Genomic DNA, 18,270 nt, shown 5'->3' with positions numbered 1-18,270 from the left:
AGTATTTATGTCAAAGTACTTTTCAGCTCAAACATTATGTAAGACGCAGATAAAACTGCATATAGGGAACATTTATATTAAAGCCACATGTGGGAAAAGTTGTATGTGAAAAAAATACACTTCAGAAAAATGTATAGAAAATTATGTATTAGAAAATACAAAGAATGCATATGCATTCAAAAATATGTGTGTTACAAGTCATATGTGGAACCAAAGGGGATTTTAATTTGTTCAATGGTGCAGACTTTTGATGGAATTGGCTAATACCTGAATACATGTGCTACTAACAAAAACCAGTGTTGTATCTGCATGTATATGTATTTATATCTGTGTCTGTCTTGCCATCATCCTTTTATAGGTTTTGAACATTTCCTTAAGGGAACCTTCAAATTAAACACACTTTATAAAAACATGAGAAGAACTAAGTTATCTCTTCCAAATAAATTGCTTGTTCTCTGACAATAAAGTCAGTGAATTTCAGTAACCAGTACATGTTATGAGTGCTATTAGTAAATGTTGTCTGTAATTTTCTGTAATTTGTTCGATTAAAGAGCATCAGGAAGACAGAAATCTACTTTATCTGATAAAAAAAGCATAGGCCTCTATGTTCAAAAGAATTAGTTTTAGTGCTTCTTGTTTCCAGAAGTAAAAGCTAGATTACAAATCAAAATAAGTTAACTGCTGAATCAGAAATAAATTGCAAACATCCAGCAGAAGCATGGGAATGCTGTGAACACTGTTTCTATTGAAAGGGGTTGTTTTTCCAGTGCCTGCTGAGTACCAACCACTTAGCATTCAATTTGCTGCCAACCTGCATTCTTTAGAGAGACCTGTGAGGAAAAAGTGGAACTGTGCCACTACTAATAACTGTGACTGGCACCAAGTCAATATTTTAATGCACGAAGCTATCCTGTGTCACTAAGCAGATCTTCCTTTTCTTTGGGTTAATAGATTTCATAACCATTCACAGCAGAGTATTGAGAGTAATTTGGAATAGCCAATTGTGGAAGGGAATAAGAAATCTGATCATGAGCAATGTAACACTTAAGTACCCTTGCCCAGTTGTGGGCATGCTGTTGCCTTTTTTACTCCTCATTCTAACTGCCTTCAGCAAGGTCGTAGCTGAAATCTGGGAACGGGTGAATAACATTTATAATAGTATATCCAGAATAAATATGGGACTAAAAAGTTTCATCTAGCATTTGAATAAGTATTGATGTGATATTTAAATTGCTTGTAGTTATTTTATAAGAGTTAAAGTGCGATAGATTTAATATCTTATTGTTGTTTGCATAAGGTAGACTATGATTGCTTGTATTTTTATACCCTGTATTGAGCTCTGGGAAGTCGGGGAGGGGGAAGGGGGAAGGGAGGGAGGTGTTGGGGAGAGGGGAGGGGGTTGGGAGGGGTTTTGTCTTTCTAAAAAAATGTATTGTAAAACTTTTCAATAAAAAAAACATTTATAAGAAGATGAAATCTTAAGTCAGGGGTCTCAAAATCAAAACATTGTAAGTGTAACGTGAGAACTAATTCACTAGCTTGCTGAAGCCTTTATATGTATATCAATGCAGAGGTCTTTAGTAAATCTAATATGAAAATTGTTCTGCAATTGGTGTAGAAAACCCCTGAAATTTTGATTCAAGTACCTTAAAACTACACACACACGCACACACACACACACACACACGCACACACACACACACCAGTATATCTATATTATCTTATATATGCTGGAAATGGACTGGACTGCCAAGCCAGTAGTTTTTCCACATAGTAAATTTCACTATTAATGACTTTTAACAGTGGTATAGGCCTATGTTATCTCCCGTTTTTTTAATCTATGGTTTCACATTTAATGCATTCTGGTGATCACTTATGTCTATTAGAAAAACAAGATTGCACACACAACCTGGTGAACCTCTTTGTTTTTATTTTCATGTAGGTATCAATCTCTCTCTAAGGGCAAAAAATGCTTCACAAGACAATTTCCTGGTTTAACTAACTTTGGTACCATATTCACTACGTTACTTTTTACAACGTAAGTAAGCTGCCTACAATTTGCTCATGTTCACAAGATACTCATACACACAAGCCTGCTTTACAAGGCTTAACTCTAGATGCCTGGAACATTTCTCTATACATGAATAAATCTGTTCTGTATTTAATTATTGCTTTTATTTCTGGTTCCTTTCACTTTGTTCTACACTGCTTAGTGACATAAGATTGAATTGGTTATCAAATACAGGAAAGAAAATAAAATAAAAATTAAATACCATACAGGCTAAAAGTGAAAACCTGTCGGACACAAAGTGCAAATGATGAATTTTAGTTACCCCAACCTTTTTAAGATGGCTTAACAGAAAATGTCAGAATCATTGAAATAAAAATACCTCCAAAACCTATTCCTAACTTAAACCCCGTATCATGGTTAATGACACTGAAATCACTAAAAGGACTAAAAGAGTCTATTCCCTCAATCCAGTTTCCAGTGATAATAATCCATCAATTGGCCAAAGCAGCTGTAGCCTCATCTTTTGGAAAGCCTAATATGCAAATTGTCATGAGAAGTGCTGGAATTGGAACCACGTTGTTGGGATAGACATCAACCATCTCAGGTATGCTTATGATATGAACTGATGGTTAGAAGCATGGGAGACTGAATGAATTTCCTGTTGAAGTGCAAAAGGCAGTCTGATCTGTCTTGTCTTATCTTATCTAAACACATACAAAAACTATGTCAGTACTTATCCAATACAAATAGGCAAAGAAGCTGAAGTAACAAATTTTATCTTCCTAGACTCAAAAAGTAACAGGATTGGCATCTGTAGCCATGAAATACACAGAAATCTCCTGTCTGTGATAAAGACTGCAAGAGATACCTGATAACAAAGGATGCCATTATTTTTCTAGTTATATAACATACAGCTGTGGAAAGCAGCCTACTAAAAAATCTAAAAAAAAGAAAAGATACTTCTGAATTGTAGTGTTGGAGGAAATTATTAAGAACATCTTGAACTATAAGAATAATCAATCCCTTCCTAGATAAAGTAAAACCAGGCTGTTGACTAAAGACAAATTATGAAAGTTGAAGGCAACAGTCATTAGAGAAGGGATTTTTTTTTTTAAAAAAAAGGCTGACAGAAGACAAGGTAGCTAGATGTAGTTATTGTTGAAACAGGCACAAGCTTTCAAGAACTACTCAAGAAGTAGGTACTGACAAACAATCTCTTAACAGTTTTTGATCATTTTTGAGCCAGAATTAGTACATTTGAGATCACTTAATAATTTCTCAAGAGTCTGTTTCAGGTAGTGGTTAAAGCCACCAGGCTAGAAGCTGAGACACTGTGAGTGCTAGGTGTGTACCTTAGGTAAGAAGCCAGCTATGTGGCTTTGGACCAGTCATTCCCTCTCAATTGTAGGGAAAAAATAAACAGCAAACCAGTTCCAATCATGCTGCCAAGAAAACTGCAAGGATTTGTTCAGGCAATTACAAATAATCAAGACTGCTTGAAGGTGCACACATATATGCATGCTAGTTTATTAAGGAAGCACTGGCAGATTGAAGATGGTTTTACAAAAGTAGAGTTGATGGCTGTAGTGAAAAGATGAGCCGGTGAACAGATCAATTCAGATCAGTTTGTAAGAATTCCTCTCTGGATCCAGCAGAGGACTAGGATCAGCCACAAGTTTGCTGGATACAGAGATCATAAAATAGCAACCTCCAGTGCGTTTAAGAGCTCTGAGACCTGGGGGAAAATCATCCTGCCTAAGCTGTAATTTAGTGCCTTCAAACAGACACTGAGTTTGCTGACTTCCTGTCTTAACTACTTTAGGAAGTTGCTTGTTATTGCTTTTTGGATGTTAAGAACCTTCTGAAAAGCAAGCTTCATCCCACTAGGAGTTTCCTCCTACCCTGGATGAAAAAAGTTTTATGTAAATTTAAGGATTGCAACTTAAACCCAGTTTAAGGATATCAACTAGACTACTGATTTTGGAAAGGTATGGGGCTATAGGGATTTGAAAGAATATTTTCTATAGGTCCGCTGTAATTTTGAGTGGTTGCTCTAAAGGACCAGTCCTATATCAAGGACTACCCATAGACTTTTACTGATTAGGACTGAATAAGATTTTATAATTTGACTGATAAGGGATGAGATTTTCATGGAAAGAGATCTTTTTTTAATTGAAATACCAGAGAGGGTGAAGTTGTTTATACTTGTCTGCAGGGAGGGGAAGGAATTTTTTATTTATCTTCTTATCTTTTCTTTTTTCTATCTCTTTGCATTTCTTCCCCTTCTTTAATATAAACTTTAATAACATCATAAAAGCGTTTCAGGTTTCCTCGTCAAAGAAAGGCTCTATAATATATCCTCCAATGTTGAAAAATTAACCAAGGAGGCAGGTCTTCTCTGGTCAGTTTGATTAGCCATGAAAGCTAATTGTTGGCTTTCACCTTTGCATCATCCTGTTCACATCCTTGACTTATAAGCTGAAAAATATCCAAACCAATAGGATACACAATTATCAGTTATATGATTACTTCATCCCTAATGGAGCCAGATGTGAAGCACATCTGAAAAAAGTAACAAGTTGTTTATAATGAATCATCATTTATGCCAGTTTTATATCCCTAGCATCCTAATGAAAGAGGCAGTACGTAGGTTGAATAACTGTATTAGCCTATTCTGTAGAGATGCATCAGAGGAAGAGAAATAAGCATTCTTTGCTACCTCCAATGCCGCAGAATATTGCACCAAATGGACTTCAGGCCATGCTTGATCTCTTTTGCCCCGATATTTCTTTCATTTGCATTCAAACTTCCACTTCATTACCCCCAACAATCCATTAATCTAGGAGGCTGGTTTGGCTGTGGAAGAAGGAATTTTGCTGCAATAGTGTCTATTGCCCAAGCTGTTTCGGTAATCTACAGATCAGCGATGATTATTTGACTACAGCAATGTAGTGCCAAACCTCAGCGGTCCTGATAAGTTGCAGGGTGGGACAGATCCCAATTAATAATTATCTGGTTCATGGGAGCTCCTAAATATTCTCTGCTACTGAGATGTTAAATTGGATTGAATGAGCTCATTAAACATGTTGCTCAATATAAGGTCAGTGTCAACCCCTGCATTGTTCTTGGCAAGGGTTTTCAGAAGTGGTTTGCCACTGTCAGCTTTCTAGGGCTGAGAGACAGAGACCGGTCCAGGCTCACCTGCCGCTTACCTGCAGCTACGTGGCCCGGTTCCTAACAGGACACGGACTGGTAATGGTCCATGCTCTGGGGTTGGGGATCCCTGGTTTATGATATATATTCTTCTTAGATGATCCTAGGACCATCCAGCACTGGGATAAAAAATAAATATGATCAGACTAAAATTTAATCTTCATTCTGGTCACATCACACTGCACTGCCTTCCTCTCAAAAAATGACCTAAGAAGGTTCCAGGGTTGTGTAGATTTTTTGAGAATAGTCTTCAACTCTGTGTACAAGGTTTATAGTATAACTGCATCACATTAAAATATGACTGAATGAAAGAAGACGTAAAAACGTTTTAGAGGCATAGAATGAAAAGAAGAGAATTGAAAGAAAAGCTAAGCAATCTTTGACATAGTTGTAATTTCTTCTTCTTTTGTGGCTAACTGTAGAAATTATTCTTCAGACAGTTGATAAAATCAGCCTGCCTACGCTGGATTTGTATCATGATCTGTGGCCAAGCAAGTACTTCCAAAATTGATTTTTCTTTTTGGCAACCAATGGTTCAGTCAATAATAATGTTGTTTGAGAAGGATTGAGTCATGAGGGAGATGAACCTTCCTTTCCATTTATTATGTTTGTATTGTCTCAAATTGAAAAGAGTCCTTTCCCACTTCCAAATACGTGCATGACTGTACTGTAAAGTAAACCTATTCTGCATCTATGCTTCCAGAACCACTCTTACAAGCACTTTAGTAGCTGAATTCATGGCATGCTTTCAGACTGCAAAAGGAAAACATGTTTGGAGGGATTCCTGCCTCCAAACATGACTCTAAAAGAACAAATCATTTGTGGATTCAGATCCTAAAAACCATGGGGCTGCTCTCGACTCTTCAGGAGCTATACCTGGTGCAGAATGCAACAGCGCAAGAATGTTCATACATCACCAGTACTTTACAAGCTGCACTAGTTGCCAGAGGACTAGTGGGTGCATTTCAAGATGCTGGTTATCATCTATAAAGTTCTTCATGGCATAGGCCTAATTATCTGAGAGACTGCCCATTTTCCATGGTTTCTGCCCATTCAGTTAGATCATGCAAGTCCCATTTATCAAACAATGGTGTGTAGCAAGACTCAGAAAACTTCTCTGTTGTAATGTCTGCTTTCTGGAATGTCATCCCCTAATCTGTGCATCTCCCATCTTAATGGTGTTCCAGAAGGCCTTAACAACCCAGTTGTTCTTGCTCTGGAGAATTTAAGCTGTTGATTCCCTGTGTGTATTTTACAGCTTGCCTCTTGCCTTTTAGCCCTTAAGACTGTCAAGTTGAGTTATAACTTATCAAAGTTACAAAACAAAAAATGAGTTTAGAGCATCCAAAGTCCAATTTGTATTGCTTCTAATTTTTTTAAAAAATGTTTCCTCTTGCTTTGATGTAATCTGAGAATATTTAACACTTTGTCAAGAGGACTGAACATTATAGGTCAAAATAACTCTAGAACTAAAGCCAATAATCATGATATATTTCATAAATCTATTAGAATCTTTTTATTGATATTAATGCTTCAATGAGCAATATAAATGTAAAGATAAAGCTTCAATTTAAAGAGCTGGAAAAATCCCCATCAGATTTTAAAATCCTTCTCCTCTTCCTCCTCCCACACTATCTCCACACTGCTGATTCAGGGGGATTATATAGAAAGAGCGGGATCAGATGGGAGATTAATAAAATGAAATTACAAAGAAAAATCCTCTCCTTTTTCATAAAAATATTCCTGAGCTTAAATGATTTCCATATATTATTAGTATATACTATCCAAGCAGACAGATTATCAACAATAGAAGTAGCCTGATTAAAAAATAATTTTAAGATCACAACATGGTCTAATGTCAGGTCCATGTTTCTTGTATTGCACAATGTTACTCTGAATAAACTAAGCAATTCATGTCTAAGTCTATGAATAGATAATAACTGATCACAAAATTATAATTCATACAGTCTATAAGCAACAAATTTAAAATGTATAAGTAATAATCTACTTATACAGTGACAGTTTGTGCAATGATAGAAGCAAACAAAGCAGCAGCATTGAAGATTTTAATATGTCGTTGTATAAACTTATTTTGGAACTCATATTATTAACATTTATGGTATTATTTATAATTGTATTATTCAATTTATGAAGTGTTTTAAGAGTTCCATTGCAGTATCTAGAGGAAAGATAACATGTTTTAGTCATAGAGCAAATTAGAAATTAACAGTGATACAAGTTTTACAATCTACATTCCCTCATGTGTATACAAAGCTACAAATATAAAGGGATATTATATAATGTAATATTTATACTATAAATAAAAAAACCTCTCCTCATTTACTTGACTACAGAAGTAAAATGAATTACCGTATTTTCCGGCGTATAAGACGACTGGGCGTATAAGACGACCCCCTACATTTCCTGTTAAATTATAGGGTTTCGGCTATACTCGCCGTATAAGACTACCCCTCTTCCAACGCACACTAAATAAAAAACATCAGATTTGATTTTAATATGGTAATTTTAATTCAAATGCTTATGACATGCAGGTACTTAGTAGGAAAACTGTCACTTATAAACATAAGGCTGTTTGTCATCAAACATGTAAACATAAAACAGTGCAAGTGGATTAAACTTAATAATAATAATAATAATAATAATAATAATAATAATAATAATAATAATAATAATAATAATAATAATAATAATAATAATAATAATAATAATAAGAAGAAGAAGAAGAAGAAGAAGAAGAAGAAGAAGAAGAAGAAGAAGAAGAAGAAGAAGAAGTTGGAAGGGACCTTGGAGGTCATCTAGTCCAACCCCCTGCTAAGGCAGGAAACCCTATACCATTTCAGACAAATGGCTGTCCAGTCTCTTCTTAAAAACTTCCAGTGTTGGAGCATTCACCACTTCTGGAGGCAGGTTGTTCCACTGGTTAATTGTTCTAACAGTCAGGAAGTTTCTCCTTAGTTCTAGGCTGCTTCTCTCCTTGACTAGTTTCCATCCATTGCTTCTTGTCCTGCTTTCAGGTGCTTTGGAGAACAGCTTGGCTCCCTCTTCTTTGTGGCAGCCCCTGAGATATTGGATCACTGCTATCATGTCACCCCTCACCCTTCTCTTCGTTAAACTACACATACCCAATTCCAGCAACCGTTTCCTATTTTCCTAATTCACTTTTTCACTTTTCCTAATTCACTCTAAAGCTTTCCCTGTGCAGAGCCTTAAGTAACACCAGCTGCCTGCAATTAGTGCAGGTTCGCATCCCACCAGGCTCAAGGTTGAGTCAGCCTTCCATCCTTCCGAGGTAGGTAAAATGAGGACTCAGATTGTTGGGAGCAATAAGCTGACTTTGTAATAATGCTGCTTGTGTGTGGGATGTGTGAAAGCTCTAATAAGCAGGCATATACATAGAATGAAGGCTATTGCTAAGCACATTGATTTGTGCTTTAAATTGTAAGCCACCCTGAGTCTTCGGAGAAGGGCGAGATATAAATGGGATTTAAAAAAAAAGACCAAATGGGAGATCCGCTCCAGGTTTTCCAGCCCGCCCGCCCAGTTCTTGAGTCAAATGTGTCCTTAGAGCTAAGCAGCTGCTCTGGCTACGGCATTCCCCACCTGCCTTTCAAGTTGCTCTTGCATTCCCCTCCTGCCTACAGCTGCTCTTCAACTTTAGAAGGAAAGACGCCCAGACCCCAGCCTGTAAAAAATCACAGACTGCAGCTTCTACTCCAATTGGTCCCGCTTTCCCTGCGCAGACTAAATGGAAGATCCACTCCAGGTTTTCCAGCCAGCCCTGTCCCTAAAGTTTCAGCACCCTGCGTATAAGACGACCCCTGACTTTTGAGAAGTTTTCATGGGTTAAAAAGTCATCTTATACGCCAGAAACTACGGTATTAACTCTTCCTATCTAAGTCGGTAAAGGGTGTACTATATTTTCCTTACTGATGAATAGACTGAGAAATCTACAAAGCACGCAAGATTAAACATATTAAGTTTTAGAAAAAGATTACCATTCTATTAAGTGGAATAGGAAAAAAAATAATTATTTCATTGCACTGAAGCCAACACAAACAGCATTCTAATCCTAAGAAACTGCTAATGTGGAATGGAGAGTCATGTCAATGAGCAACTAACTAGTTTCAAGGAACTTGTAACTTGAAATGTTTTTCTTGTGACCAATATGTATTGCAAACTTGTATAGAAGCCAAGTTACCTTACTTTAAGGCAACAGGTTCAGCTGCATCTGCTCTAGACTGGATATCTAAACGGGAGTGGTTATACTTATGACCATTTGTTCAAAGACCATTCAAGATTATGGTGGTTCTACATAAATGGTGGTTACAACCCGTCTTCAGAGTTCTGGCTCTTCCAGCACCCTGCAGTCATGTCGCTACAATCTGGGTGTTTGGCAATAGTTTCATATAACTGGTTGCAGTACCCCGCAATCACATGATTGCCATTTGCGATGTTCCCTGCCAGATGTTAGACATGGAAGACCAAACAGAAATTGCTGCTTTCCCTCATAATATACTTGTAAATAACTAAATTTCAGTGCCTAAGCCAGCCTCATATTTATATTTTATTACAGTTCTCAAACTCAATAGAACCTTATTTCCGGCTTGAGTTAATGCCCTGGCCACAGCTCTTTTGGAGGGAAAATAGGAGAATGCCACATGAAACCTGATACTGCCCCTGTGATGTGGGTGCTACAGAACATTTTTCATCAGTTGATCACCCTTTTTTATTTATGTTCCTGGGACACTATTTCTTCTTTTCTGCCTCTGAAAATACTACTGCTGTCTCTTAAGAACACCAGTGATTAGTGTCTAATACACTGAAAAAAGTAATTGCAAAATGAATAATAAAATAGTAAATGCCTTCATCATATACCACTGGAGTAACTAGATTGCTACATTTCGGATGGCAAGAGTTAGTATCTGATCAGGCTGAAAGGTGCCACCTGACACTGCTATGGCTCTCCTCCTATTTGGAGCCAAAGAGGATTGGCAATGGCTCTTTTTGTTATAGGTCAAGTGTTACAAACTAACCATCAGCTTGAAGAAAAGAAAGAATACCTGAAATCATTTACACTTTGCAAGGGATGATTAAAAAAAAAAGTTTGGTTCCCTGAGATCATTTTTTTCAACACTGTTAATATCAAAAACATTAGATGAAGAGTTGGAAATATTGCTTAGAACTGGATTATCTGAAGGAGCAGGTGTATTTTTCATGGATTAAACTTGATCTAGCATGCTATTTGCCTTATAATTGAAAAAAAAATTCTCTTCAAAGGGATTTTTTTCAATGTGGGTTCACTTCTTTCAGTGCTGAAAAGCCAGGAAATGATAACTAAGCATGAAGCTTCAGTGCAACTTTTCCAGCTATGGATTTAGCAACAAATGATGCTTTGACATCTTGTTCACCCCTGCATAAAAGACTTGTCCAAAAGCCATTTATCTTAAGAAAAATGTTTGAAAACGATATTTTTCTTCTTCTAAAAGCACTGGTAGCTTGCCATACACCTTGGCCACTGCAATACACATGTCTAAAGCTCTGGTGAAATAAAAATGGCATCCAAATCATTTAGCTTCTGACCTTTCTTGTCAGTACTATTACTAGGTAGATTGGTGATTAACTTCGTTCAATAAGCCTTGAATATGAGAAAATCACATTGAGGATATTTAAACAGAAAACTACAATAATCTTCTACAACAACACAGAGATGCTCCCACACTTTTTAGGTTGGAGGAGTGGAAAATGACTCAACCTATGTCTGTTATTATATTCGGAATTGCTCTAAATCAGGGGTGTCGAACTGGCAGCCCACGTTGGCTCCACAAAGGCAAAAAAATCATGATACATCACATGACACGATCGAGTTTGACATCCGTGCTCTAAATTAACTTGAAGATTAGGTCATTTACTGTCATCAACAGCTATTCTATACTGTAACCAAGAGCTCAAGCAATCTGAAAAAATTGTTCTGCATAAAGGTATGCTGGAGAAAAGGAGATTTAATTTCCTAATGTTGGATCTGAAGAAATTGACACAGAACAGAAAATGGAATCTGTAAACAGTAGTCACATGAAGCTAGGCACTACAATGCCAATAATGACATGAATTCTGTCAAGATCAGATATAAATACATAGGTAAGGTAAAGGTAAAGGTTCCCCCGCACATGCGTGCTAGTCGTTTCCGACTCTAGGGGCCGGTGCTCATCTCCGTTTCAAAGCCGAAGAGCCAGCGCTTGTCCGAGGACGTCTCCGTGGTCATGTGGCTGGCATGACTAGACGCCAAAGGCGCACGGAACGCTGTTACCTTCCCACCGTAGTGGTCCCTATTTTTCTACTTGCATTTTGACGTGCTTTCGAACTGCTAGGTTGGCAGAAGCTGGGACGAGTAACAGGCGCTCACTCTGTTACGCGGCACTCGGGATTCGACCCGCCAAACTGCCGACCTTCCGATCGACAAGCTCAGCGTCCTAACCCACTGAGCCACCGCGTCCCCTAAATACATAGGACCATATTCCTTTTTTAAAAATAAATTTTATTAGAAGTTTAAAAGAGAACAAAGACACTAACACAAAATAATATAAACAAAGAAGAAAAAATGAAAATGCAAAAAGCTAAAAAGAAATAGAAAGAATTTTTTTTCATTTTTAATATGCAGAGTTTTGATGTCTGTATGCATAGACATGAGAAGGCGCGATGGTTCCGCTGGAAAGCTGACAGCTCAGATTCGAGACCTGAGCGATGTGTGATGGGGTGAGCTCCTGTTACTTGGCGTATAGTCATGCGGGCTACATGAATATGGAAAGGTCTTTGGACAACTCTAGCTCTCTCAGCTAAGAAATGGAGAGGAAAAACCATCCCCTATAGTCAGACACAACTGGACAGGGGAAACCTTTACCTTTAGGCATAGACACATCATGATATCTGAGTATATCTTCCAATGCTTTCATTACTAGCCTGTGATGTATTTCCCGATTATAGGTTCCTTTACTGTTGATAAGTCAGCCCTAAAAGGTGGCAGTTAGCTACCATTTCTGTTTCTTCAGTATCTATTCTAAAAGGGCTGCTGTCCCTCGTCATTAATTTAGTCTTTTTTATACTGGAGTTGGATAAAGAGGCCCATTTAAAAAAAAAACCTGTGTTCCTTTACTTTCATTACTAAAACTTGCAGATCATTTGCATTTTCAGGTATTAGACCAGTGGCATCTACATAGCATAGGTTATTGATATTTCTTACTCCAATATTAAAACACGATCTTCTAATCCATCTTCTCTCAACATATATTCAGACATATACTGTCTGATTATTCAGAGTTTCACCAAGTGGCATCACTTAGTCAACTTTGGTTGATCTGGGAAATTAAAGAGAGTCCATTTTGATTTGTATTTGGATGGAAGACCATCTAAGAATTCAAGAATTATTACTGACAAGATTGGGAAGTAAAATCCATAAAGAAACAAATGAAAACCACTTCTCTAATTCTTGAAAAATAACTGCATTGATGCAGTCACAAGGTCTTGTATTCTTTATCTTGCTATATGATGAACTGTGCCATAATTTAGGGAACAGCAGTTGAGAGATCCAGAGGCCAGTGGCTTTCATTTTAGTTTATCCATGAATTTCTAGGGTTATAGTAATGATTTCAGAGAAGGATTTCAGACATTAACCTGGTGGAGCCTTATTTCCCCTCCAGAGAACTTACTTTTCCACTGAATTTGGAACCCAAAAGAAACAGAGCTTTGAAAGGGATGCTGAATGAATGCTGAACAAAACCATCACTTTTTCTCCCCTATTTACCTTTCTATTGATAAGAATGTATAAAAGAATCTTACATCCCACGGGATATTTGTGCGAGAAACTGAGACTGTATATTTGTATCTACACTATTTTCCAAGTGTTATTCCAAATAAATTATTTTTTAACTTGGGACAGTCATTCATTTTAAAGAAATCTAAATTTTCTTAGTTCTCAGCATAATTCTTACACACAACCACCCATCAGGAAATGGCCTATGGCTAAGAATTTAGGTAATTAGATTAGACAAATTATCTTTTTCAACACAAAGCGAGACTTCCCTCCCTAAAACAATCCTTTGTGCATCCTCCATTTTCTAAGCAATCACCAGCTCTTTTAAAATGTATTGTCAAAGGTAATAATTAAGACTCAAAGAGATGGACTTTTTCCTATTATTTGAGGGAAGGAAGATTGGTCATACTGTCATTGTGATTCAATGCTACGTGGCAATTTCAAAAGCTTCTGACTAAGAGAGAAAAGAATTGTAAGGTACAACTAGTTTCTCAGCTTGGCAAAATAGCTTAAAACTGAATCGTAAAAGAGATACGTATTCCAAACCATAATTTGGAAAATATTTGCAGCTTTAAGACTGCACACTATGCCTTCAGCAGCAATTGATAGATGATACTACAAATTTCTGTAAAAAAAAAAAAGACTGCTCCTGTGGTCATTCTCAGCATTTACCCTGTTATCTTTTATGTTACACATTATATGAAAATAAATATAACAGGAAAGAGTTTGAGAGGAACATAGTAAAATAAGCGAACTATTTCTCAAATATTCTTTTATTTAATTTTAGTGAAAGTGAGTCACAAAGTATAACCTTATTTGCATTAAAGGTAAAGGTTCCCCCGCACATGCATGCTAGTCGTTTCCAACTCTAGGGGCCAGTGCTCATCTCTGTTTCAAAGCCGAAGAGCCAGCACTTGTCTGAGGACGTCTCCATGGTCATGTGGCTGGCATGACTAGACGCCAAAGGCGCACGGAACGCTGTTACCTTCCCACCGTAGTGGTCCCTATTTTTCTACTTGCATTTTTACGTGCTTTCGAACTGCTAGGTTGGCAGAAGCTGGGACGAGTAACAGGCGCTCACTCTGTTACGCGGCACTTGGGATTCGACCCGCCAAACTGCCCACCTTCTGATCGACAGGCTCAGCGTCCTAACCCACTGAGCTTCATCTAAATAATGCAGAAATTAAAAGGCAGTAGGTGTAGGGTCAGTATTAAATGGAAATAGTAATGGTATTTCTGATATAGCTAGATTAAAGCTTTTGGGACTGTTGCTGATGGCCACATTTACTTTGAGATTATTCTTTATATTTAAATAAAATCCAAAGCTGCAAAGAGAGAATTATAATGGGAACATGGAATGTAAACACACAAAAGTCGGTAAGTTCAACACAGTGAATGATGAAATGAATTGATCACATTATCAATCAGTGAATTGAGATGGACTGGAATAAAGTCACTTTCTGTAGGAAGATCACACCTTTTATTACATAGTACACTATTACAGCTAGGAAAGAATATAACAAAAGCTATTTGGTTCCAATGTAATCAGTGATCAAATAGTATCAATTAGACTATGTGGACAATGGACTACATTTAATACGATAATTATCCAGGTTTATATTCCAATCATTGATTGATTGGGAACTGAAGAATGGGAAAAAAGTTAACAATGAAGATGAAAAGCAACTGCCACAGATCAAGACGCACAAGAAAGCAAACTGGATGTCAGAATAAACTGATGAATTTGCCAAGAAGAGAAAAGAAGTCAAAGCCAAGAAAGATAAAGATTTCAAGAAAGAATTTAGCATTTACAGAGAGCTGTTAAAAAGATATTCAGTATTACAACAATATCTGTAACAATATTGAAGATGGAAACAGACACCCAAAAAACCCAAACAAACCCAAAGGAAAAAAGATCTCTGAAGTCAATGAAGACTTTGAAAAAAATATTCAGATGCCAGGTTGCATTTATACCTGACAAAATCAGGTATAACACTCAATATAATTATAACACTCAATAGATGTGAAAGTTAAACTTTGAAGAAACAACATAAAAATAATATTGAAATTTTTAAATTTTAGTGTTGGAGAAGGCTCCTGAGAATACCACAGATAATGAACAGAACAAAACAAACAAATGGATCATTGAATAAATAATCCCAAAACTCTTGTTCAAGGTACAAATAACCAAGATCAAATTATGATATTTCAGACACATTATGCAAAGATTTAGCTCTCGGAAGAGGTCTAAATGCTGTCAAAGGTGGAAGGAAAGAAAAAAAGAGAATGTTCAGCAGCAAGTGGATGGACTTAATTACTGCAGCAATAGGTATGCCACTGAAAGACCTGAAGAACTAAGATGAGGACACACCTTCCTGAAGAAAATCAATCAATATGGTGACTAAAAGTTGACAGTTGCCTGATGGCATCTAAACAATCAATAGATAGATTTTAATTGCATTTTATATTTTTGTAATTTAATGTAATTTCCCATAGCTATACATATTTAATAACTATTGAAACTTAAAACCTCAAGAATAAATTTTACTTATTAAATTATGCAACATTATATGAAAATAGATACGATTTACATTATCTGCACAATAAATCAGAAGCTTTACTTTTCATCTTTTTCCTAGGCATGTAGCTAAAAATACTTCTTTGTAGCTTTTCAGCAATCGCTTAAATGTTTCCAAATCTGTTGAGGATAACTAGATATTAATAAACCTAAATAGAATATTTGTTGAAGCCTGCATAATTTATTTGCACTTATGAGCTGTTTTGACCACTAGGGCAAATAATAAGGTACGGACTTGTTGTTTGTGTTTCATCTGGCCTATTATTATTGAATTTCTGTGTTTCAGAGACAAAAGGGAATTTCCCGTCTCTTTTTCTCTTATACCTCTCTCTTTAAAATTTTATTTAATATAATGTATAGTCACTGAATGATTGTTGGGATAAGCCCAGACTGCGAATATAACTATATTTCGAACATTTTTCTTTTTGAATGAGGTATGCTGCTACTTATGTACTCAGTATTCTTTCAGCATTCTGTATATGTTCAGGAATACAGTTCCCAGCAAGGGCTCCTGAGGAATGGCAGGTATACCTCTACTGGAAATCCGCCGTTACATATTAGCATAAACATGTTGCCTACAATTATGCAGCAGTTCTCCTTCTGCAGCAGCTTTAGGCCTCTACTCCTCATAGATGAAGAAAGAATATTTCAAACAAACTTTTCATTCTGTTTTCTATTTGTTGTTTTCATTCATCCATTCGTTCCATTTTTCATCTTAGCTTTGCTCTTTTGTTTTCAATTTACATAGTGATATGCTGTCAGGCACGAAAGTTCAGGGCCACATGTTAAATTCCAATTAAACTAATGTATTGCTCATGCTTACGTGTGGGAATCTAGTCAACGAAAGGTCAGCACTATTTTGGCCTCAAGAGGGTTGGACTTAGACCCCTTGGAGGGCTGATACCTCTTTGGACTCCACCCCAGGCTCTGCCACTCCTTCTCCTACATCTGCTGTGCTATTTCGTAACAGCCAGACTTCCACCAATCAAACCTTCTGACTTGTTTCTCAAAAATTCTTCTATTCCAATTCACTATTATTTCAGCTCATTCTTGGAAAGAAAGGTGCTGCTTACTGCTTTCCGTCTGCTCATGTAAGAGTACACTTTTCAATTTGCTTTTTTCATGACCAAAATAAAGAAGCAGTCAGCGTCCATGTCTCCCCACATTAACACACCGATAGGAAGCAGAATTCTGAGTGGACCAATGTGAGAAGAAAAGAGTTAAATAATCCTTTTCTTGTCACTACTGTCTTCAAACCAGAAGGATCCATGTCACTTTAAAAAAATGTTCCGTTTGAAGTCTAATACAATTTTGGTAAGATAAGGTACTAAATAATCCTACTAAACCATGAAAGGCATGAAATAATTAACACAAAAGAATAAAGGAATATTGCAAATACCTAAACACTGCAATTAAAAATGATCTACTGTAATTTCTTTACTCCAAAATATACAAGGTGGACACATTCATTGTAGCTTCAGCTCATACCTGGCTATTAACATCAGCAGTGTGTTGGAGAAGTACTGTAGCAAGTTCTTTATGTCCTCTATCACATGCCCAATGGAGCAAAGCTCTACCCTAAAATATCAAGCAAAGGGGGAAAAAGTTAGTTAAAACTTGGCAGTAGATCATGTATCAACATTATACCAACACATTCATATTAATAGCACAACTTTTTTTTTACTGAAATGTCTGTCAGCCTGAAATGACCCCTTGAAAGTTACAAGCTGGACCAGAAAGCAATGCCATCACATTGATCCTAGTCAGCAAAATGAATTAGTACGGGGCTTACAATATACTGAAAATTAGCAAATTCGAAGAAATATTTTATGTTGTATCAGTAGCTGATATATCTATTTACAATTTTGATTATTTCACTTTGTTTCCTTTCTTCCAAACTATGATGAAAAAAACCAAACCTGAAAATATAAGCACACATAGAGTGACATTTACTAATCCTATTCTACATAGCAGAAAAGAGAAGTAGTCTACACACTACCCATGATGCTTCATTTTATTCATCAGCTACTGCCAGATTTCTTCTTTTTTTTTAATAAATCCCATTTATATCCCGCCCTTCTCCGAAGACTCAGGGCGGCTTACACTCTAAGCACAATTCAATGTGCTTAGCAATAGCCTTCATTCTATGTATATGCCTGCTTATTAGGGCTTTCGCCCCCCCCCCCAAGTGGCATTATTACAAAGTCAGCTTATTGCCCCCAACAATCTGGGTCCTCATTTTACCTACCTCGGAAGGATGGAAGGCTGAGTCAACCTTGAGCCTGGTGGGATGCGAACCTGCACTAATTGCAGGCAGCTGGTGTTACTTAAGGAGGCATTAGCCCACTGCTCCACCAAGGCTCTTCTTGACGATACTGCTAAACTGCATTGCTCAGGATGGACTGAAAATCTTCCCTCTCCATGATCTCACTGTGCAACTCACCTGGCTGCTGGGAAAAAATAATCCACAGAATCAGGGGACTATGAAATCCTTTTGAAAACATTCCTTGTGATATTTATTAACTTATCACTGTAAAATAACTTCCAAACATAGGATACGAGGGGCTTTGACTACTATCTCCAGCCTCACTCACCATGATATAAACTGTATCAATATCACGTTTAACGCAGACAAACAAATTT

General features: G+C 36.9%; 1 protein-coding gene across 8 annotated transcripts in view; it reads right to left on the bottom strand.

The window, feature by feature from the left end:
• Positions 1 to 18,270, bottom strand: part of ACBD6 (acyl-CoA binding domain containing 6) — a 128,454-nt gene that overhangs the window by 38,430 nt on the left and 71,754 nt on the right. For 3 of the 8 annotated variants that reach the window (XR_014026170.1, XM_081325780.1, XM_081325783.1), the window contains exon 6: positions 17,116 to 17,205. Coding sequence is in view for 4 of the 8 variants with exons in the window: in XM_081325780.1 (XP_081181906.1) it covers positions 17,116 to 17,205 (90 nt within the window). In the remaining 4 variants the exon portion in view is untranslated. Of the gene's footprint in view, positions 1 to 7,320; positions 7,404 to 7,594; positions 7,711 to 14,114; positions 14,217 to 17,115; positions 17,206 to 18,270 lie in introns of those variants that run through there. The other 5 variants (XR_014026169.1, XR_014026171.1, XR_014026172.1 and 2 more) reach the window with 4 other exon arrangements.

The sequence above is a fragment of the Vipera berus genome (genome assembly GCF_964194415.1).
Source record: "Vipera berus genome assembly, chromosome: 3".
Lineage (NCBI taxonomy): Eukaryota > Metazoa > Chordata > Lepidosauria > Squamata > Viperidae > Vipera > Vipera berus.
Note: the sequence above shows the minus strand (reverse complement) of the source record. Positions and strands in the feature narration are given on the sequence as shown.